The sequence below is a fragment of the Leptodactylus fuscus genome, chromosome 7 (genome assembly GCF_031893055.1).
Source record: "Leptodactylus fuscus isolate aLepFus1 chromosome 7, aLepFus1.hap2, whole genome shotgun sequence".
Taxonomy (NCBI): domain Eukaryota; kingdom Metazoa; phylum Chordata; class Amphibia; order Anura; family Leptodactylidae; genus Leptodactylus; species Leptodactylus fuscus.
The window spans coordinates 36,083,908-36,104,360 of NC_134271.1; the positions used below are offsets into that span (position 1 = coordinate 36,083,908).

Genomic DNA, 20,453 nt, shown 5'->3' on the forward strand with positions numbered 1-20,453 from the left:
CTGTACTCTTCATAGACAATCACCCATTAATTCTCATATTATTCCTATTGTGCTTCCTCTATTCTCATTTTCTAATTCATTTCCTGAGCAGTCATTTGTTATCAGACAAAGCTGAAAAATAATATTCAATTAACAAAAGCAAGTGATTCATTGTAAAACTATAAATACATGTGAGGACGGCTGTCACCATATTAGATGGTGATAAAGTTACTTGGGATTGCCATTAAGCACACTTCATTATGTTATCGAGTGTTTCCGCGGGCCTGAAAGAAAAAGCATCTTATACGGTCTGTAATGGCAGATTATTGCAACCATGGGGCAGTACAACTGTTAGCCAAAAAATGATCAAATAATGTCCAGTTGACTACTAGAGAAGCCTAAGGAATACACTGAAGATATGAGCCCCTTAATAATTTTGGTGTGCAATTGATCACAACTAGCATACGAAAAGGCCAAACATTTTGTTCTATGTGTCCAGTGTAATTTTTTAAGGACTCCATTTTTTTTTTTTTTTTTTGCCATGTTAGGTACAAGCAATATGGACCTACAGAAATAATATGCTGTTGTTATGGTAGGAAGCATATAAAGCTGGCAGATCCCCTTTAATAGCAACTTTAGCTTTGCTACATCTGTAAACTGGCTAGACTATGTGTCTTCATTTACAGTAATCTTTAACAATTCAGTTCCAGACCATTGTTCTTATGTGTCACTATGTCATTGTTTGTTATTACTTCATACATTTGCACATTAGGCATGTTAGCCATTAAGTTCCTTTTCCTAAAATCTATTCTGAAGTTTAGGCCCCATGTAGTAAAATGCAGTTAAAAAAACGCAGTGGAAAAAAATTGTAGTTTTTCATTGAGTTTTTGCCACACTTTTCTCTGTTTTATTCCTTCCCCTAGTAAATCTATAGGGGAAACTCATGATTTTTTTGAAAAAGTAGCTTTTTTGTTGTAGATTTTGATGCAGTTTTTGAGCCAAAGCCAAGAATGGCTATAAAAGGAATGGGATATATATAGGAAGTTCTTATACTTCCCCCTTCTGCTCAATCCACTCCTGGCTTTGGCTCAAAAACCTGCAAACAATCTGCAACAAAAAAAGCTGTGTTTCCGCAATGTGGGGCCTTGGCCCTCTGCAACCTTTTTTTTCCTGTGGTTGAGAATAACCAAAATCTCAGCCAAAAATACTGTTTCCGCAATGCAGGTCCTTGGTCTTAAAGTTCTACATAAATTAAAATGCAGAAGGAGTACTTAGTGTAGAGGAAACCTTTTTTTACTACAGAGACAGTGTAGAAGATATGGGAGAAGTAGCACCCTGTAGGTAATGTACGACATATGTGCAACCTGTGCATTTCTGCAACACCCAATTGGTTAGAACAGCCAAAATTACTTTAAAGTCACTGTCTATTGGAATGAAATAAGGAATTTAATAAATTTTCACAACTCACATTGCCGAATTGTTAGCAGGAACAAAAGTCCAAAAATAAGTGGAAAGGGGGTGTTCCATGCTGAGCTAAGGGCAATGAGATCCGATACTTACAAAGATTTCTCTGCTATGTGTTTCCCGATTCTCCTGGGGTGACAGAAAAAGTGCTGCTATGGCTGACAGCTAAAATGTAGGGCAAAAATGGCTGAGCTCAGATAATGACTGCACACAGTTATAAAAAGAATAGTTTTAAATCCCATGGCGATATAATTTTTTTTATTTTCCTATTATTACAGTATGTCATATTCTCACCTTCACCGAACCACTGACTTTCTCTAATAAGATTATATACCAATTCATTTACATTCTTCATGTTCTTTCTTACTTCAGAAAAAGAGATGTAAGTGGGGCCTGGTTCTGCCTCTTTTTTGTCCATGTCCCCTTTTCCGTCGCGGTTGACGACATGTGGTGACCACAGCCATCAGCCCCAGATCAATTCCTTCTCTCCCTGTTAGGAGACGGGCTGGGTTGTTTCTGAAGGAGACAGAATGGGGGAGTATAGGTCCCACCTCTAAGTTCTGTGGTAGATTGGTTAGTAACCAGAACGTGGCATGTTCTGAAATGACCTTTCAGCCTAAAAGTAAGAGCTTAGAGGGTGAACATGGTGGGACCACCCCCTTTCATGTCTGCTGTTGGCTGTAGTTTGCAAGGTGGCCATTTCATGAAGGACAAGTATGTGTGTTACCGCGAAATCTGAGTAATAGGAAGTAAAGGATTCAAGTATGGAAACTAGTGCTAACAAAAACTGAAAGTGTTGCCCATAGTCCAATTCCAGTTTTCGATTCCCAGCTTAGTTTAGAAACATACAAAGCAATGAGAGAAGAAGCTATTCGCAACGACTCTTCTTTTGTTTGCAACGGTTTCTATACATAAGTCCCAGTGGGTTTATCACTGTAAAAATGATCCATACTAGGGCACGGATAGTTTGTCCCTTTTGTGTGTAGATCATAATGCATACATATAAAGTATTATTATTATTATTATTATTATTATTATTATTATTATTATTATTATTAGTAATAGTAGTAGTAGTAGTAGTAGTAGTAGTAGTAGTAGTAATAAGCATTTTAGAATTTTTAGCATTTCTTACATTAAAATATTTAGAAGTGTTTTTTACATAGTGAAAGTTATAGTGTCAGTTATGAAATGGCCCCTGAGACACATGTGCGTCCCCGGAATATGTGGGTGCTGAATTGTTCTGTCTGCAGAAAGATCTGAAGGATAACCCAAGCTGTCTCTTTCTCTTCCCCTCAGACTGTTTACGGATAGTATGCGGGCCCAGTAAGTCTCAAGCTGTATCTTTGCTCTGACTATGCTTTCTAACAAACTTGTTCTGCTCTTCACCTTCTTTCCTGTCTTCTCTACACTTTCTCCTCTTGCTTTCTTTCTGTTACTTACTGTATCTTCAAAATGCTCTCTTTATGATTTTTTTTTTGTATTCTGTTTGGAATCATTTTTTTTTATCAATGTCTTTGTGTTATATCTGTTGTTTTTTTTAATATCTTATATGCATATTATTTTTCGTTGGTCCGTGGATCCCTTTTAACTAGCAAACACAAATATTGCTAAATACATATTGCAATACTGTTTTTACGTATATGTTTAGTTTTATTTCTGTTTCTTCTAATTTTTATTTATTTTTGTCAAGTCTCACAAATGATATAGTTCCTATTAATTCCTATTTAATCAGTTATCAGGACTGAACACACAGATACTGTGTACATTTACCTTTAGGCAATATATAGAAATAAAAGGGTTGTCTCAGATTAAAGAGGTTGTCTTTGGAAAAAAATATTTTTTAAATATGTCAAAGGAGATGAAAAAGAAAATCATACTCACCCGCGCTCAGCCCAGCGCGGTCCAGTCCTTCTGCTGGGCTGTTTGCTGGCTGTGATGTCCAAGATTCCTTTCACCGAAGCCACTGATTGACCTCAGTAGTCACATGTGGTGGTGGGGACTTCTGCTGGAAGATAGCAATGCACCAGCAGGGCTGGACCGCACTGGGAGCCACCAGGAAAGGTGAGTATGATTTTTGTTTTTCTCACCTTCCCTGGATTATTTAAAATACAAAAATTTTGCCTGCATGGACTCTAGATTTTAAGGACACGTTGATCCAGGGTTTTCATACTGAATGCCAGATTTGGATTCGGGAAGGAATTTTTTTCCCCTGAAATAGGGCAATTGGCATGAGCCTCATGGAGTTTTTTGCCTTCTCCTGGATCAACACTGTAGGAATTGTAGGGTTATAGGTTGGACTTGATGGACTAATGTCTTTATCCAACCTCATCTACTATGTAACTATGTAACTATGTAAATATAACCCCTTTAGTAGGGGGTAAACCAATATTTTCCAGAAACAATGGCTACTGAATGATGCTAGCTTGCTATACTAGACACAGCCCATGGACATCAGTAGGGCTATTTCTGGAAAAAGTAGACTTTTTTCTAATCCTGAAAAAACAAAATCACTTACTCCGTAGTCTTTTTACTTTCTTGGGTGTATTTGCTATGTGCATAGAGAATCCTCATCCTAACTAATGAATACTGACAACAAACAATCTTCTTTGTAGTCAGGTTCAATTAAAAAAAAAAAAAAGGTTCTTCAGCTTCACTCATGCTAAGGGTACCTTAGTGAGGTCACCTTGAGTGGTGAATGTCAATAATAAGAAGGGGGTTTTCCTCAATGAACAAAAAAAAAAAATTCCCATAGCAGGGCTAGTATGTAATATGTGCCACATTGGAGTTTGCGGATACAGAGGTCACGTATCAGTAAAGAGGGGAAAGTTTGCATCATGCATAAAAGGGACTGCCGACTGGGCTATAATTTAAGGTGGTTATACGTTTAAGATGGCATTGACCACTTAATATGTATGATGGGGACTCTACTCCTTGCCCCCTTCCTCAGTCTCCTGGCAAATATATATTTTCAAAAACATGTTAAGTGTCTTCTTAAAGAGGACCTTTCATCAGATCGGGCACATGCAGTTCTATATACTGCTGGAAAGCTGACAGTGCGCTGAATTCAGTGCACTATCGGCTTTCCCGATCTGTGCCCGGTGTAAAGCGCTATCGGTCCCGGGACCGTAGCGCTTTAGTGTCAGAAGGGCGTTTCTGACAGTTAGCCAGGGATGCCCTTCTGCCCAGCAGCTCCTATCGCCATAGACGAGTATTATCAGGAGAGGGATGGGGCGTTCCTCCCTGCTCCACAGTACAGCGCGATAGGCGCTGATGGGCAGAAGGGCGTCCCTGGCTAAGTGTCAGAAACACCCTTCTGACTGTAAAGCGCTACGGTACCGGGACCAATAGAGCTTTACACCGGGCACAGATCGGGAAAGCCAACTGTCAGCTTTCCAGCAGTATATAAAACTGCATGGCCCGATCTGATGAAAGGTCCTCTTTAAGATCACCTATTTTAGTGCCTCTAAAGGGCAATATTTCGAACAGGGTATTAGAAAATATCAGGAACTACTTTATCCTCTGCTTTTTTCATGCCTATTTTTCTTACATATCAGTAGTATAGAAGGTTTTTGAGTAATTGCAATTTTTTTTTATTTTAATTGGAATGGATAAAATAGAACATATTAGATTTTACATGTTTATTTGTTGCACTTTGCATCACTTTAAGATATAGGTATGTGTTTCTGAAAACATTATTGCACAGCTTTACACTGCACCCCTGCTCATTACAGGTAAGGGCCCAGAGACTTTGTTTGCTGGCCAAAAGCTAAATGACAATGAATGGCACACAGTACGAGTACTCCGCAGAGGAAAATACCTGCAGCTCAGTGTGGACAATGTCACTGTAGAAGGTAAGTAATAGATTTTTCTATATTTTTCGTTTATTGCTTTCTGCGTTGTAAAGCAAAATAATACATAAAAGAAATATATAAACAATCATACTAATAGAGCTTCAAATAACCCTGCAGCAGTTTTCTCACTTACTGTACCTGCACATACTACAAAGGACACATAGTAAGTTAATCTCTAATATATTGTGCCATTAGAACTTAGTTCTTACCATTAAGATATGTCATCATTAGGGTTGAGCGATCGTGTTCGGAAAAAATCGGATTCCGATCGGTGATCGAGAAAATTTCACGATCGCGATCGGAATTCCGAACACAATCTTTTTAGGTAGGATCGAGATAGTAGTAGTAGTAGTATTTCCCACAATGCCTTCACACTGAGTATATAGCGTATACTCAGTGTGAAGGCTCCGCTGTGGTTCCATAGGAATGAATGGAAGCAGCCGGCACACAGCCTTAACCCCCTGCGCGCTGGCTGCCTCCATTCATTCTAATGGGAGACTAAAGTAGCATCTCTAGTAGCTACTTACCTCCTATGTCACGTCTCCCCTCCCAGTACCCACCCACACTCTCCTAACCCGCCCACACTCTCCTAACCTGGCAGGGAGGGGGCAGCGAAGGGAGAAGAAGGCTGCAGCTGGAGCGGCAGCGAGGACAAGAAGATGGAGAAGCAGCGGAGCAGCCATCTCTAGAGGTAAGTAGCCAGAGGATTAAAAAAAAAATCCTCTGGCTACTTAGTGATTCACTACACAGCGTGGATTTTAACAATTGTTAGATTCCATGCTGTATAGTGAATAGGATTGCTTTTAAAATCCGATCTCCGATTAATAAAAAAATCCCATTGACTTGCATTGGGATCGGAATTGGGATCGAGATCGGGTTAGAATGAAAAATGATCGGAAATCGGATTTTAAAATTGATCCTGAAAAGTCAGGATCGGCTCAACCCTAGTTATCATCTAATGGAGGCCTGACCAATTGGACCCCGACTGATTCTCAAAATAACTAGTTAAAGGAGTTGTACAAGAATCATACAAATCACAGAGGAGGCCAGGGAGGGTCAAATAATTAAAAAAAACCCTGCTCACCTATCCCCGGCACACCAGAGTCTGTCCTGTGCGAGCCATGGAGTTGCTGCCAGAAGTCCTGTGTTGCACGTGACTGCTGAGGCCAATCTGTGAGTTGTCAAATTCCTAGACATCCCTTTTAAGTTTTGCAGCTACCTCACAATAATTCACTTCATTGTAAAGCCCTATATTGGAAACTATGTCCCCATTCACACTTCCCTGCACAGTGGGAGCATGGGAACACCGCTATACAGAAAAACATTGCAGAGACCTGGTTCCCTTTGTTTATCCTACAAATGAGGGTTTCAAAGGTTGTATCCTTACCTTTCCTAACAGGGCCGGCTCCAGGTTTTTATGGGCCCTTGGGCGACAGAGCCTCAGTGGGCCCCCTTGTAAAGGAGATGGGGGAGTCGAGACACTGTGTGTTGCAGATGAAGCAAGTGATGTCACCAACGCCATACCTCCCAATCTTTTAAAGAGTAGAAAGAGGGGCAAAATGTGCTCTGCGCGCCGCTGCAAATTTAGCTCCACCCACTTTTATGTTGATTCCACCCATTCTCATTCATTTATTATGTGCTCCCACACAGTATAATCCTCCTACAGTCACCCGTAAATTATATGCCCCCCCTCCATCTCTCCCCAGTTTCATATACACCCGTCCTCTGCCCCCAGTTTCATGTCCCCCCTCCACCTCTGTCCCCAGTTTCATCACGTTCTCCCCCTTCATCTGCCCACAGTTTCATGTCCCCCGTCTCTGCCCCAGTGTCATGCCGTTCCCCCCCTCCCCTTCAGTTTCATTGGGCCCCCTCCATCTCTGTGCCCAGTTCCATGCCGTTCTCTCCCCACCCCCTCCATCTGCCCCAGTGTCATGCTGTTCTCCCCCCCTCCATCTGCCCCAGTGTCATGCTGTTCCCCCCTCCCCTTCATTTGCCCCCCAGTTTCTTTGGGCCCCCTCCATCTCTGTCCCCAGTTTCATGCCGTTCTCTCCCCACCCCCTTCATCTTCTCCAGTGTCATGCCGTTCCCCCCTCCCCTTCATTTGCCCCCTAGTTTCATGGGCCCCCTTCATCATGTTTCACCTTAATATGTAATACAAAACAAACACTTACACTCACCTTCTATCACTCACCTTCCATCGTTCCCCCGACGCTCCTCTCTCTCTCCCTCCAATCACATACGCGATGCAGGAGCTGTGAGATCAGCTCCTGCTTAGCTCCGGACCGGCTTGCGTGTGTAGGCGTGATGCGATGACGTCATCGCGCCTACACACGCAAGCCGGGCCGGAGCTTTAAAGCAGGAGCTGATCTCACAGCTCCTGCATCGCGTATGTATTCCAGCTCATCGGCGGACGGACGCCGATGAGCTGAAATTGTGACAGGCAAGTGCCAGGGGGCCCCCAGAGGCTCTGTGGGCCCCGGCACTTGCCCGACTATGCCGTGCGCTGACGCCGGCCCTGTTTCCTAATGCTGTTCTGCAGTCGAGAGGGGAATTGCAAAATCTCCTTTATGCAAGGGCCTCATGTTCGAAAACACCACATATTACAGTACTATGCTATGTGGATAGGATTATGGCTAATCCCATGTACACATTGCGGAGAAAGGTGTTAGAGGGGCTCTATCAGCAAAATCATGCTGATAGAGCCCCACATATGCGTGGATAGCCTTTAAAAAGGCTATTCAGGCACCGTAAATGTTATATTAAACTACCCCCCCCGTTTTAAAATAAAACCCTAAAAAAGAATATAATCTACTTACGCATCGTGCATGGTGGGCGGGCATTCAGGGTGCGCCATCTTCTTTATCCACGCCTCTTCTTCCTCCAATGTCCTCGGGTCCCGTCCTCCTCCGGCGCTCGCGAACTGACATTGATAAAAAAAAAATGGCCTGGGCGCATGCGCAGTAGTCGTAGTAGAAGCCACATGCTACTGCGCATGCGCCCAGGCCATTTTTTTATATCAATGTCAGTTCACGAGCGCCGGAGGAGGACGGGACCCGAGGATATCGGAGGAAGAGGAGGCGTGGATGAAGAAGACGGCGCACCCTGAATGCCCGCCCAGCATGCACGATGCGTAAGTAGATCATATTCTTTTTTAGGGTTTTATTTTAAAACGGGGGGGGGGGTAGTTTAATATAACATTTATGGTGCCTGAATAGCCTTTTTAAAGGCTATTCAGGCATATGTAGGGCTCTATCAGCATGATTTTGCTGATAGAGCCCCTTTAATGCTGCGATTTCAGAGAACACTGCTATTTTGTACATTGGAGCACGTCAGTTATACCTATCGAAACGTTGATGGACAGAAAGTCTGCAGAGGAAAACTCTACAGATTCTGTGAAAAACGCTGCAGAAAAAACACAATGCATTTCCACTGCGGTCTTTTTCACAGCACTTAGCCTTAAAGAGAACCCACGCGTTCTCCTAATATGTCATTAGGAGAATAGATAGATAGATAGTCCTTCCATTGAGTCAACAATAAATATTTTCTTCCTACTGTAGAATGCCTAGCAATTTCATCATAATAACAGTGGAAAACCTTTAGGTCAGTTTATTTGCGTTGACCTAACCTTTCGTGTTAACATAATTCCTTCATAATACAGGGAAATTATGAAATGATAGCGGCAATCCCATATGCATTCTGCTGACTTCTAATAATTACTAGACTGCCCTCACATATCTATTGAACCATAACATTATATGTTTGTAATCATGGTTAGTTGCCAAGGAAAAACCTTACATTTGCAATATGTTATGCTCCATTAAGTCCATAACTCTAAATATTCTGTTACGCTATATAGTTTAATAGTCCCTTCATGAATACTAGGGCAAGTGTTTCTCTTATTATGAACGCACATAATTATATTGTATGTTCAACATATATTTTATATGAACTGTTTGTTTTTTTCACATAGAATATATTAACTTTTACATTTCTTGCTGTTGTAGGACATATGGCTGGTGACCATACTCGACTAGAGCTTCACCATCTGGAAACAGGCATAATGACTGAACGCCGTTTCCTTTCAGCTCCACCTTCAAACTTCTTGGGTCACTTAACAGCTCTCCGTTACAATGGTGCCCCATATCTTGACTTATGTCAGGATGGTGAATTAGGCAGACGTTGTGAACTCAATGCTCGTGCTGGTGGTCTACGCCCTCTGCTAGCTGATCCTGTAGTTTTTCGGTCGGGACCAGCGTACCTCGCACTTCCGCGGCTTCAAGCGTATGCGTCTATGCATCTTCTGTTCATGTTTCGAGGACGACACCCAGATGGACTCCTACTTTACAATGGAGGCCAGGGGCCTGATTTTATTGCTGTGGAGCTGGTGAAAGGGTGAGTGACATTGTATACTAAGTATTTCATTTACATATGACTTATTGATTGATGACGTATCCAGTAGCATGGCCAGCATAATCCATGTAGCTTGTCAGGTAACACTTTAGTCTTTTAGTATTACTGATGTACAAATGTAAAAAAACTTGGTAATCTTCAGTAGTTGATACCTTTTTAATGGCTAACTCATAATGATGACAAATGGCTGACGTTTCGGAACGCTAGGCTCCTTTCTCAAAGCAAATTTAAAAACATTTTTGAAGGATGCATATATATATATATATATATATATATATATATATATATATATATATATATACAGAGCAGGCACAAAGGGTGTTAGATTTCAGGAGGAGGGCGGGGTTGGTTGTTAGTAATTGGTGAGACAATGTAAGCACTTGGTAAAGACATTTGGTAGAGACAATGTGGTAATTGGTGGAGACAATGTAAACACTTACAGGTCCTTATCAGTTCACACTGTAAAAAGACATGAACCCCTGTGATGCATTAAGTCCACACTCAAATGTCTGAACCAGTGTCATGAATTTATACTCATGTATGCGCCTTTCTCTCTTTGATCTGAAATTCCCTCTCAAAACCAGAATTTTCATGTCATTGGTGATGTTGTGATCCCCCCTGCAGAAATGTTTAGACACAGGAAGGTCAGTTCTTTGTTCTCTAATTGTATGGCGATGTGAGTTCATCCGCAGTCTAAGCTGCTGTCCGGTCTCTCCAACATACAGATTATCAGTGGGACACTTGGTGCACATAATTAAATACACTACATTGGAAGTGCTGAAGGTGAAGGTACCTGGAATGTTATATTCCCTGTTCGAGTTTGGTATCTCTATCCTGTCAGTGGTCAGTATGTGGGGGCAGGTTTTGCACCTCTTATTTCCACATGGGAATGTTCCTGTGTTGGTTGGGGATGATAATGAGCTACGGACCATCATATTCCTGAGGTTTGGTGGCTGTCTGTAGCACAGGAGAAGGGGGTCCGGAAATATGGATGTTAGACGGTTGTCTTTTTGTAGTAGTGGATGTAATTTGCGTGTGATACCTCTCAGCGCCTCCAGGTGGGGGTTATATGTGACAACCAGGGGCACTCGATTGTTCTCTTGTTTGATATTGTATCTCAATAATTCCGATCTTGGTATTCTGGTGGCCCTGGTGATTTGGTTATCAATTGTTCTAGGATGGTAACCCTGCCTCAAGAATGTGTCTCTGAGGCCTCCGAGGTGTTCTTCACAAATGTTAACTTGCTAATGAACAGCTGCAGCAAACTTAACTTGTTTCTTTAAATGGCTTTTTAAAGGAACTTATCACTATTTTTACATTTATTTATTAAAATTAAAATGTATATATATTTAGCTTTTTAAAAAATCTATTTAATATACATGATTAATTGGACTGCCATCTTGCCTGAGCTCTTCTTATTCTGTTAACAGCATTTAGAAAGATGCCTTATGACATTATTATGGTCATAGGTGGCAAGTCTAGTCCGGAGCAGTGGCATAACAATCGCGGTTGCAGGGGGTACAACTAATCCTGGCGGGTTATGGGGCCGCAGCCAGCTGGAGATGGCTGGGGCCCTGGACCATTATGATAGCAGTTGGGGAAAGCCTGGTTCCCTGACCGCTATATATACTGTTATTGGAAAAGGGCCTTGGCATTTAGATGACAGCCAAGGGAAGGTGACTGAAAATAGTAAATATATATACTCACCTCTCCTGGGCTCAGCGTCCTCTCCAGGGCTCTCCCTTCATGTGACTAAGGCCATGCTGAGGCCTCAGTAGTGATGTCTGAAGAGGGCTGAAGTATCTGAAGATAGCAGTTGGAGCTAGGATGCCCAGGAAAGGTGAGGCAAAGTGTGAAAGGTGAGGCAAGGTGAGTGTTTGTTATTTTTAGACCTTACCTGGGCCTCCAATTATTATACTTTGGGGTTTGAGGAGACCCCAGTGTATAATAATAGCACCGAAGCAGAGGGGGCTGTTAGGAGCATATGATACTGTGTGTGGTTCACTGTGGAGCATATAATATTGTCTGGGGCCACTGTGAAGCATATAATACTGGGTGGGGCCCACTATGGAGCATACAATACCGGGTGGGGCCAAACTGTGGGGAACATATAATACTGGGCGGGGGCCACTGTGGAGAGCATATAATATGAGTGGAGGCCACTGAGGGGAGCATATAATACAGGGTTGGATCCACTGAGGGGAGCATATAATACAGGGTTGAGGCCACTGTGGGAAGCATATAATACTGTGTGGGGCCACTGTGAGGAGCATATTATATTGAGTGTGCTGCCACTGTAGAGCATATTATACTCTGTGGGGGAGCACTGTGGAGCATATAATGCTGTATGGGGGCCACTGTGGAGCATAGAATACTGTTTGGGGGGCCAATGTCGAGCATATAATACAGTGTGGGGGCCCCATAATAGTCACTATCAAGAATTTGCTGTAGGGAGGGGGTAGGGGACCTTAGACAAAAGTTTGCACCGAGGCCCACAAGACTTTATTTACACGAATGGTCCAGAGTGAACTAATTGAGGATTCTCTGGCCATAGATTACATCTGACATTGTCAGCAGTGGATGCAATGCTGCGTGTTATTTTGTGTTATCTTCTATTAAAATCCTGTCTTAGCTGGGATTTAAATGAGGAGACTACTGCAAAGGTATCAGGTCATATGAACTGGCAGAGGTTGGCACGTGGGTAGGCAGAAACAGAAAACAGCATCACAAGACCTAGGAAAATAAGATCCTTATTGTTCAGGTACTTTCTTATAGGTGATTGTCCTTAGATATTGTAGGAATAGAGGTGATTGGCTGGAACCAAAAACTGGGTGACTGTAGCAGAGGAGTAGAGAAAGCTCGCAGTCATGATCCTCCATAGTTACAATTCATATAACATCTTAGGCCATTACAAATGTTTGTAAACAAAAATAAAAATAACTAGAAAAATTATGACTTAAAATGAAGCCCTACCAGGCAAACCCTACCTGGGGTCTTGCCCTTCATCAATATAGATCATGGTTACTGGCTGCATGAGATGCCTCAAATGTAGTTTGGAGGTCTACTGTATATAGGGATGTATTTCTCAGGCAGAGCTTCGTAGGAAGAGAAGTATGCAAATGAACCTTAATGCTCAAATATAACTTCTTGAAATAAGAAGCCCAAAGCGACATTACCAAGAGATTCGGCATGATGACAGTATGTACCCTTCTGATTTCTTTCAATCCAGTGTTGTCATAGAGACCCTAAGCAGACTCAAATTACCAAATACATCAATGTCCTCACATATTCACACACATAACTGCTATTATTTAAGTTTTCAATAACAATCTTCATGAGTCTACATGTGAGATTTTCAGTGTTACCTATCGTGATAAGCTGAAGAATGCATTAAGACTATGCTGAACTTCAGACGTATAAATGGTTATACATAAACATATATAAATATATACGTACTATATATATATATATATATATATATATATATATATATATATATTTATATATATATACATAGACACACACATACACCAGGTGCCTCTACCTCTCAGAGAAAATGCGCTCAAGGCAATTAATTACACAGTCTGGACAATAAGGAATGGCCGCCCTCCAGGTAACCAATGCTTTACCCCCATGTAATGGAGATTGGCTTGTTGAGAAGTGAGTTTATCGATACACTCAAGCAGGGAGATTATTCACCAATTTTTAGATGTGCTCGGTAGTTATAGCAACATGTATTAGGTCTAGGAATTCAGTCGACCACTACGGCCAGTGTTACATTTGTAATTATAGAAATGGTTAAACATGTTAAAATTGGAAAAGCTACACAGCCTTCAACACCATAGCAAAGGATGCACAAGCACAATAAACCTGTCCACGTTCTAACATACGCACGGTGAATTTGTATTAAGAAAATGAATTCTGTAACTAGGACAATTGTGTATTAATGTGGGAATACATTTCCAGATACAATGGATTCCATCTGACCTTGTGCTTGCTGAATCATTGTCCTACCCACGTTCAACAGCGACTGTATGCCAGTCTGAATTGATAACATGAATGGTACATTAAACTTCCTTAAGTTAAATATTGAAGCTATTTAGAAAATGGATTTTGCTTAATGGCTTTTAATTCTACTATTTCCTTTCTCTTGTGTTCATTATCTTCACATCTCAGGGGTTGCTATACACAGTCTGTGTTCTGTGTCTTCACAGATACAAATATGTGGCAGTTTAGACTATAACAAACCCTATTGTACGCCGCGGCATGGACAAGATGTCGCCAGAGGTGTCTATCATTTGCTTACTCCTATTCTTGTTCAGAACACATAGATGATTGATCAAAACTAGTGTGCTTGGGAAAGTCTGGAGGAATTGCTGTCAACCAAATAAGCGTTGGACTGACAGCTACTGAAAGTGTATGTGCAGTGTTAGTTTATTTTATTACATAAATTCAATGTACATTTGAATCTGGCTCTGATATAAAAGTATATATATTCTGTGGTGTATACAGAACAGGTTATAGTATGTGGTCCCACCAAAAATGGCTGAAGTCAAAAGGGAAGTCAAACAATTTTATGGGAAAAAGTAAATTATTCTTATTAAATTTTCAACATTTTTGGCTGTTTGAAATGTGTAGGTGGAAGATAACACTAGTATACCTGTCCCCTCACTCTGGATTAAATGGGGAATATTTTTCAGGATTTGCCAACTACTGAATATTGTTACATCCGCACCCATTCGAACTTCTACGCCTTCCACTCGCACGCTGTGCCACAGGAGGCATGTTTAGATTTGATTTCTTGCTTAGGATTTTGTTTTCTCTGTCTGAACTCTGTTCTATTCCCCCACCTCTGTAATTGATTTACCACCACACCCATCTCCTTCACCTTGGCTTCACGCTGCCCCTCTATAGTTAATATTATCCTTGCCTGTGTGATTGACAGCCTATCTTCCTTTCAGGTCTGGGGTGGGTTCTTCCTTCCTATTTATCGTTTGCTCACATTCACATTAGTGCTTGCTATTGCCTCGTGCGTGCCGGCATTTCTCTTGGTGTTTGTTACTTGTATTCTTATTCTTACCCTTTGACTGTTCTCTTGGATTTTAATTCTGTACTGCATTGCTTGACTGTTACCTACCCCTTGACTGGCTGACCTCCCTTTGTTGTTGTTTGTCTTGTCTGCGTTCTGTGTTTTCACATATATAGATAGGGCCCATCGACCAGTTGTCGTCTATTGCTTAGAATAGGACCAGCAAGCAGGAAGGGACAGCGGGGGGTGAGGGTGGGGGATTCCAGCTTAGGGATCACTGTATGTTGTGCCCCTCCCCCCAGGGTTCACCATCAGCTACTGGGGAATTGCTGCTCTAACAATTCCCTTACAAATACACAACACACAAGTACTTTTTGATTCTTTATGCGGAAGGGCAAATAAATCAAGGAGTTTGGATTCTTTCGATGATGTGTCAGAGATAATCATGAGCTGCTGCTTATGATAAGTGAGAGACTGAGGTTGATAGCTTCCCACTGACCAACTCTTGGACATAGACTGCCTAATCTACATTATCACCATTATTGTCCCTTTAGTATCACATTGGTTATCCACCAGTCTCAACACAGACAGATAATGAATGGAAATCAATATAATGATGCCAGTATGCAAAAAATCTCAACGTTCACATGTACAGAGTGAAGTAATGGAGCAAAGCTACAAATTGATGTAGGCAATGTCTCACAACTCAACATTCATAGACAATCATACTGTGAGGAACAGGATAACTATGATTGTGTCATTCTTTCACAGGGATTCATTTCAAAACCACTTTATAAAAGGATAAAAGCTTAAGAAAGGATAACATTTTAACAACATATGATCTATTGTACATTCGGCTCTATAGCTAAGCGTTTAACACCACTGTAGCATTTACATTTTGTCATACAATTCTCAGCATAAGACAAATGTCATCTTGTTGCTCTTCACTCTTTTGTCTTAATTGTAAGAAAAATACGATGGCAGAAAAACCTTCAATTTGTGTGGTCCAATGTTAGCGAAGAATACACCAGCCTAGAATCCTGGGTGCATATTAGAAATGCCCTGAACAATCCCCTCCTGTTATCATGTGAGGGCTACCTTCTCCCACTGGAAATTGTAGTATTTTGTGATTACATAAAAATGATGAAAAATGCAAATTGGATCCAAAGTGTAGAGAAGTTACTTTTGAGAATAACTTCATTTTTAAAATGTTTTATTGGGGGTCAGAGGAACTGAGGGACAAAATAAAAGGACTGTAATGTAATAAAATAACTATAAATAAGTAAAAAATAGTAAAAATTTCGGGCTACGACTTAGTATTAGAATTGATTAGAGATGAGCGAACAGTAAAATGTTCGAGATTCGATATTCGTTTCGAGTAGCCCCTCAATATTCGACTACTCGAATCGAATATCGAACCCCATTATAGTCTATGGGGGGAAAATGCTCGTTTCATGGGTAGGCAACGTTCGATCAAATTATACTTACCAAGTCCACAAGTGAGGGTCGGGCTGGATCCTCCGTGCAGTCTTCTCTGTGCAGCATCCCTGTGGTGTCTTCCAGCTGTGAATTCACTCTGCCAGGCATCAGGCCTGGCAGAGCCGACTGCGCATGCGCATGCGCAGTCGGCTCTGCCCAGGCCCGATGCCTGGCAGAGTGAATTCAGAGCCGGAAGACGCCGCGGGGAAGCTGCACGGAGAAGATTTCTAAAGGTAGGAGAAGAACCAGCGTTGATTGGCCGACTGTATAGCATTCGGCCAATCAATGCTGGATCTGCATCGAACTTTTCCATTCGAATAGCGAGTGGTACTCGATCGAGTACGAGTATTTTGAATACCGTAGTATTCGATCTAATACCTACTCGATCGAGTACTACTCACTCATCTCTAGTATTGATCCTTTATTTAGTATTGAGAAGTGGTAATATTTTTAAGGTTAAATTCATCTATTGATGAACAGATGCAGCAAAGTTTAACAGCATGCTAACAACATTATGGCTCAACGTTTCCTCAACTCTTCTCGATGACTTTTGTTGTCCTCTGTGATAAGACATTATTGTGCAGCAAGTTATCGGGGACAGTAAGGCATATAGAGTTGGGACATACACATAGCTATAACAAAATGGCTCTCCTGTAAACTGGATCACTGGGTGGCTATGTCATTCAACAGTTCATCTTCAGGATGCACTTCAATTCCCACTGGTTTAGCCATCTTATTCCCAGAGAAATCCTTGTTTGAAGTGGTGTTTCCATTTTAGCGCTTTTTGGCTGCAGTCCACTACATGGGGCCTTAGCCTTTATAACTTTAATGTATTCATATAAAGAAGCTTCACATATACATTAGTTTAAGAGTAAGTTCTGACAAAGTTGCTATACATTTGTGGTGCAGATTAACATGTGGTTGGCAGTTTTTGAAAGCCTACCCACAAATAGCAAAATAATCAGTATGAAAATATTAGCCTTAGACTTCATTCTTTTCAATGTATGGGTTGAAATCTGTGGCTAAGTCAGTAACAAGTATAGAATTACCGCAGATGGAGTATGGATATAGTAAGCTCTATTTATAATATATCTCTGTAAAAGCCTGTTCATGTGTCCTCATTTGTTCTGTTACCCACAGTGCAATTTGCATATCGAAGGAAAAGTGTCAGGTTCAATTAAAATGGAATTTATTTCGTATAGGTAAAATACATCTGAATATTGGATGTATAAGGAAATGGAGAATGCTTGTCTCCAGCTAAAACGGTCTGTGAAATGCAATATATATTTTGGGAGAGATCAACACAATTTTGAAATGCATGTCATTTGTTTTGGACTAGGGTTTATTAGGTTCCATTATGCACAGGATATACTGTACCATCAGCTAAGTCTAATAGGTTATAAAGCAAACTCTAAGAAAAAAACAATAGTGACAAGTGATTGGCTCCAACATGAATTCCTAATGGGGTTGTCACCAAATGGGTCTCATTATTATGTGATAGAATAGACTGAGCCTATATAAAAGCAATATACATATTATATTATTCACGAAATCAATTATAACAAATGGCAATTAACAATTGGCACATTAAGTAGACCTTAGGTCCTAGGCCATATCCCAAAATTTCCCACCTCTTCTCCACTGTCACTGCTTGATAACTGGAAGTTGACATTCTCCTTTTCAAGGGGCTTTGCCCCTACGTATTGACGGCGTTCAAACATTGCTGACCATATGAGACTGTGTATGGACTATGGAGAATAGTAACTCTAAGTTATCTATTAGGCCTAGACTACACAGAGACATTTTGTGGCATACAAGGATTTACTATAACAGACATGTCAGGAGAAGTGATCCACTATAAATCCAGTGACACATAGGTGACACTCGTCTTTGTTGTAATTCTCTTTCCTTTTCTTCTCCGTCTGACCCAGACTTCTTTGGCAATTTTTCCTAATGACTGCCTATGGGCTTTCGCTTGTGCAGCCGACCCAGCTTCCATAGCAACACAAATAAGTTCAGACCAAAATGAAGTCATACCATAGACCATAGACTGCTAAATTAATTCAAGGCCAAGGCAAACCTCTTAATTAATACAGACTTCAGATTAGTATCCCAGAATACAAAACCCAGTTCCTGCTTTGCTTGTGGGATATCAACCATGCCTCTAAACCTGCCCAGTTTCCTTTATCCAACTAAAATCGTGTTCAGTGCCCCCATAATGCATCCACCAACTATAATGTCAACTTAGTGCCTCTTACATATTATATTGATTCTTTAATGCACCCATAGAGCATAATGCCCCTTTAGAGTTCTATCACAATATAATGTTCCCTTATGGCCTCCCACATAGTATGATACCACCTTAGTTCCACAACATGGGATACAGCTTTAGGGTCCATTCACACAGAGTAAACGTGCGCTCATTTGGCAAAATACACGTGTAAAAAATACACGTGTAAAAATAAGACTCCCATTGACTTTAATGACATTTTACACGTGTATTTTGATGTGTTTTTTGATGCGTTTTTTTACACGTGTAAAAAAATGTCATTGAAGTCAATGGGAGTCTTATTTTTACATGTGTATTTTTTACACGCGTATTTTGCCAAAATACGCGCGCGTTTACTGCGTGTGAATGGACCCTTTCACAGTATAATGCCCTCCTACTGACTCCACACAGCAATGTAACCTTGGTGCCTCTTACACAGTATGATGCTCCATTAATGTGTCCCACAGAGTATGACACCTTCTTGACTCCACAAAGTATAATGTCCCCTTAGTGTCCCAACACAGTATGATACGCACTTAATACTCCACATATTATAATAACTAGAGATGAACGAGTAGTACTTGATCGAGTAGGTATTCAATCGAATACTACGGTATTCGAAATACTTGTACTCGATCGCGTACTACTAGCTGTTCGAAGTTAAGATTCGATGCAGAACAGCTTTGATTGGCAGAATGCTATACATTGCCAATCAACGCTGGTTCTTCTCTTACCTTTAGAAGTCTTCTCCCTGCACAGCGTCCCCGTGTCCTCTTCCAGCTCTGAATTCACTCTGCCAGGCATCGAGCCTGCGCAGAGCCGACTGCGCATGGCCGCTTGTAGTGCGGGCATGCACAGTCGGCTCTGCCCAGGCCCGATGCCTAGCAGAGTGAATTCAAGGCCGGAAGAGGACACGGGGACGCTGCGCAGAGAGAAGAATCCAGCCCGACCCTCACTCATGGACTTGGTAAGTAGAATTTGATTGAATGTTGCGTACCCCTGAAACAAGCATTTCCCCCCATAGACTATAATGGGGTTTGAAACCCGTTCGAACAGTCGAACAGTGTGCGGCTGTTCGAATCGGATTTCGAATCCCGAATATTTTAGTGTTCACTCATCTCTAATAATGACCCCTTTGTGCCTAACACAAAGTAAGATGCCCCTCAGTGCCTTTCATAGTATGATGTCCCCTTCTGTCTCTCCGACAGTACAGTGCACCCTTAATAGATCCACACAGTATAATACCATAACACTGTATAGTGCCCCCAAACATTATAATGCCCATTAAATACTTACTCAGCATTATGCCCAATTAGTACGTCCCATACATTAGGAACTCTAAGTGCCATCAAACAGCATAATTATCCCCTAGGACTCCCACACATATAATACCCACTTAGTGTTCCTATACAATATAATATCTACTTAGTGCCCAGTGGTCTTTTGGTTCTGCAGCCAATCCCAGCTTCCACATTACCAGACTCTTAATTACTTCAGACTCCAGCCTTTGAAGCAACATATGTTCAGACCCTAGAACGCGAAATTCATTTAAACACAAAACCCAAAAAGTTGAACAGCATAACTTTTACTAATCCATTAAGAGTGTCACCAAAACCACAGTGGCCCTCAAATGTCACCAACATAAATGACAAGGGTGCCCTTGAAAATAATAACTATCAACTATCAACTCATACTGTCCGTGGTGAGCTCCATGCTGGAGAATAACTCCCATCCCATGTATGAGACCGTGATCGCAGTGGACAGTACTGTCAGTGACCGACTGCTTCACCTCAAGTGTGAGAAGGAGCACTATCGGAGGTTCTTCCTCCCAAGTGCGGTCAGGCTCTATAATCAACATCAGGCTAAGTGTAGATCACTCACCACAGAGAACTAAATGGACTAACAATTTCTTTTTGTTATGAATGTACTATTTTTTCTTATTGTCTATTCTGAGCTTTTGTATGTTGTCTTG

The 20,453-nt window shown here is 41.3% G+C and overlaps 1 protein-coding gene across 13 annotated transcripts in view; it reads left to right on the forward strand.

The window, feature by feature from the left end:
• The window catches only part of NRXN2 (neurexin 2), a 631,600-nt gene that overhangs the window by 273,882 nt on the left and 337,265 nt on the right, over positions 1-20,453 (forward strand). For 8 of the 13 annotated variants that reach the window (XM_075281756.1, XM_075281763.1, XM_075281760.1 and 5 more), the window contains 3 exons: positions 2,740-2,766; positions 5,175-5,294; positions 9,299-9,686. In XM_075281756.1, the coding sequence (XP_075137857.1) occupies positions 2,740-2,766; positions 5,175-5,294; positions 9,299-9,686 (535 nt within the window). The remainder of the gene's footprint in view (positions 1-2,739; positions 2,767-5,174; positions 5,295-9,298; positions 9,687-20,453) is intronic. The other 5 variants (XM_075281758.1, XM_075281762.1, XM_075281769.1 and 2 more) reach the window with 1 other exon arrangement.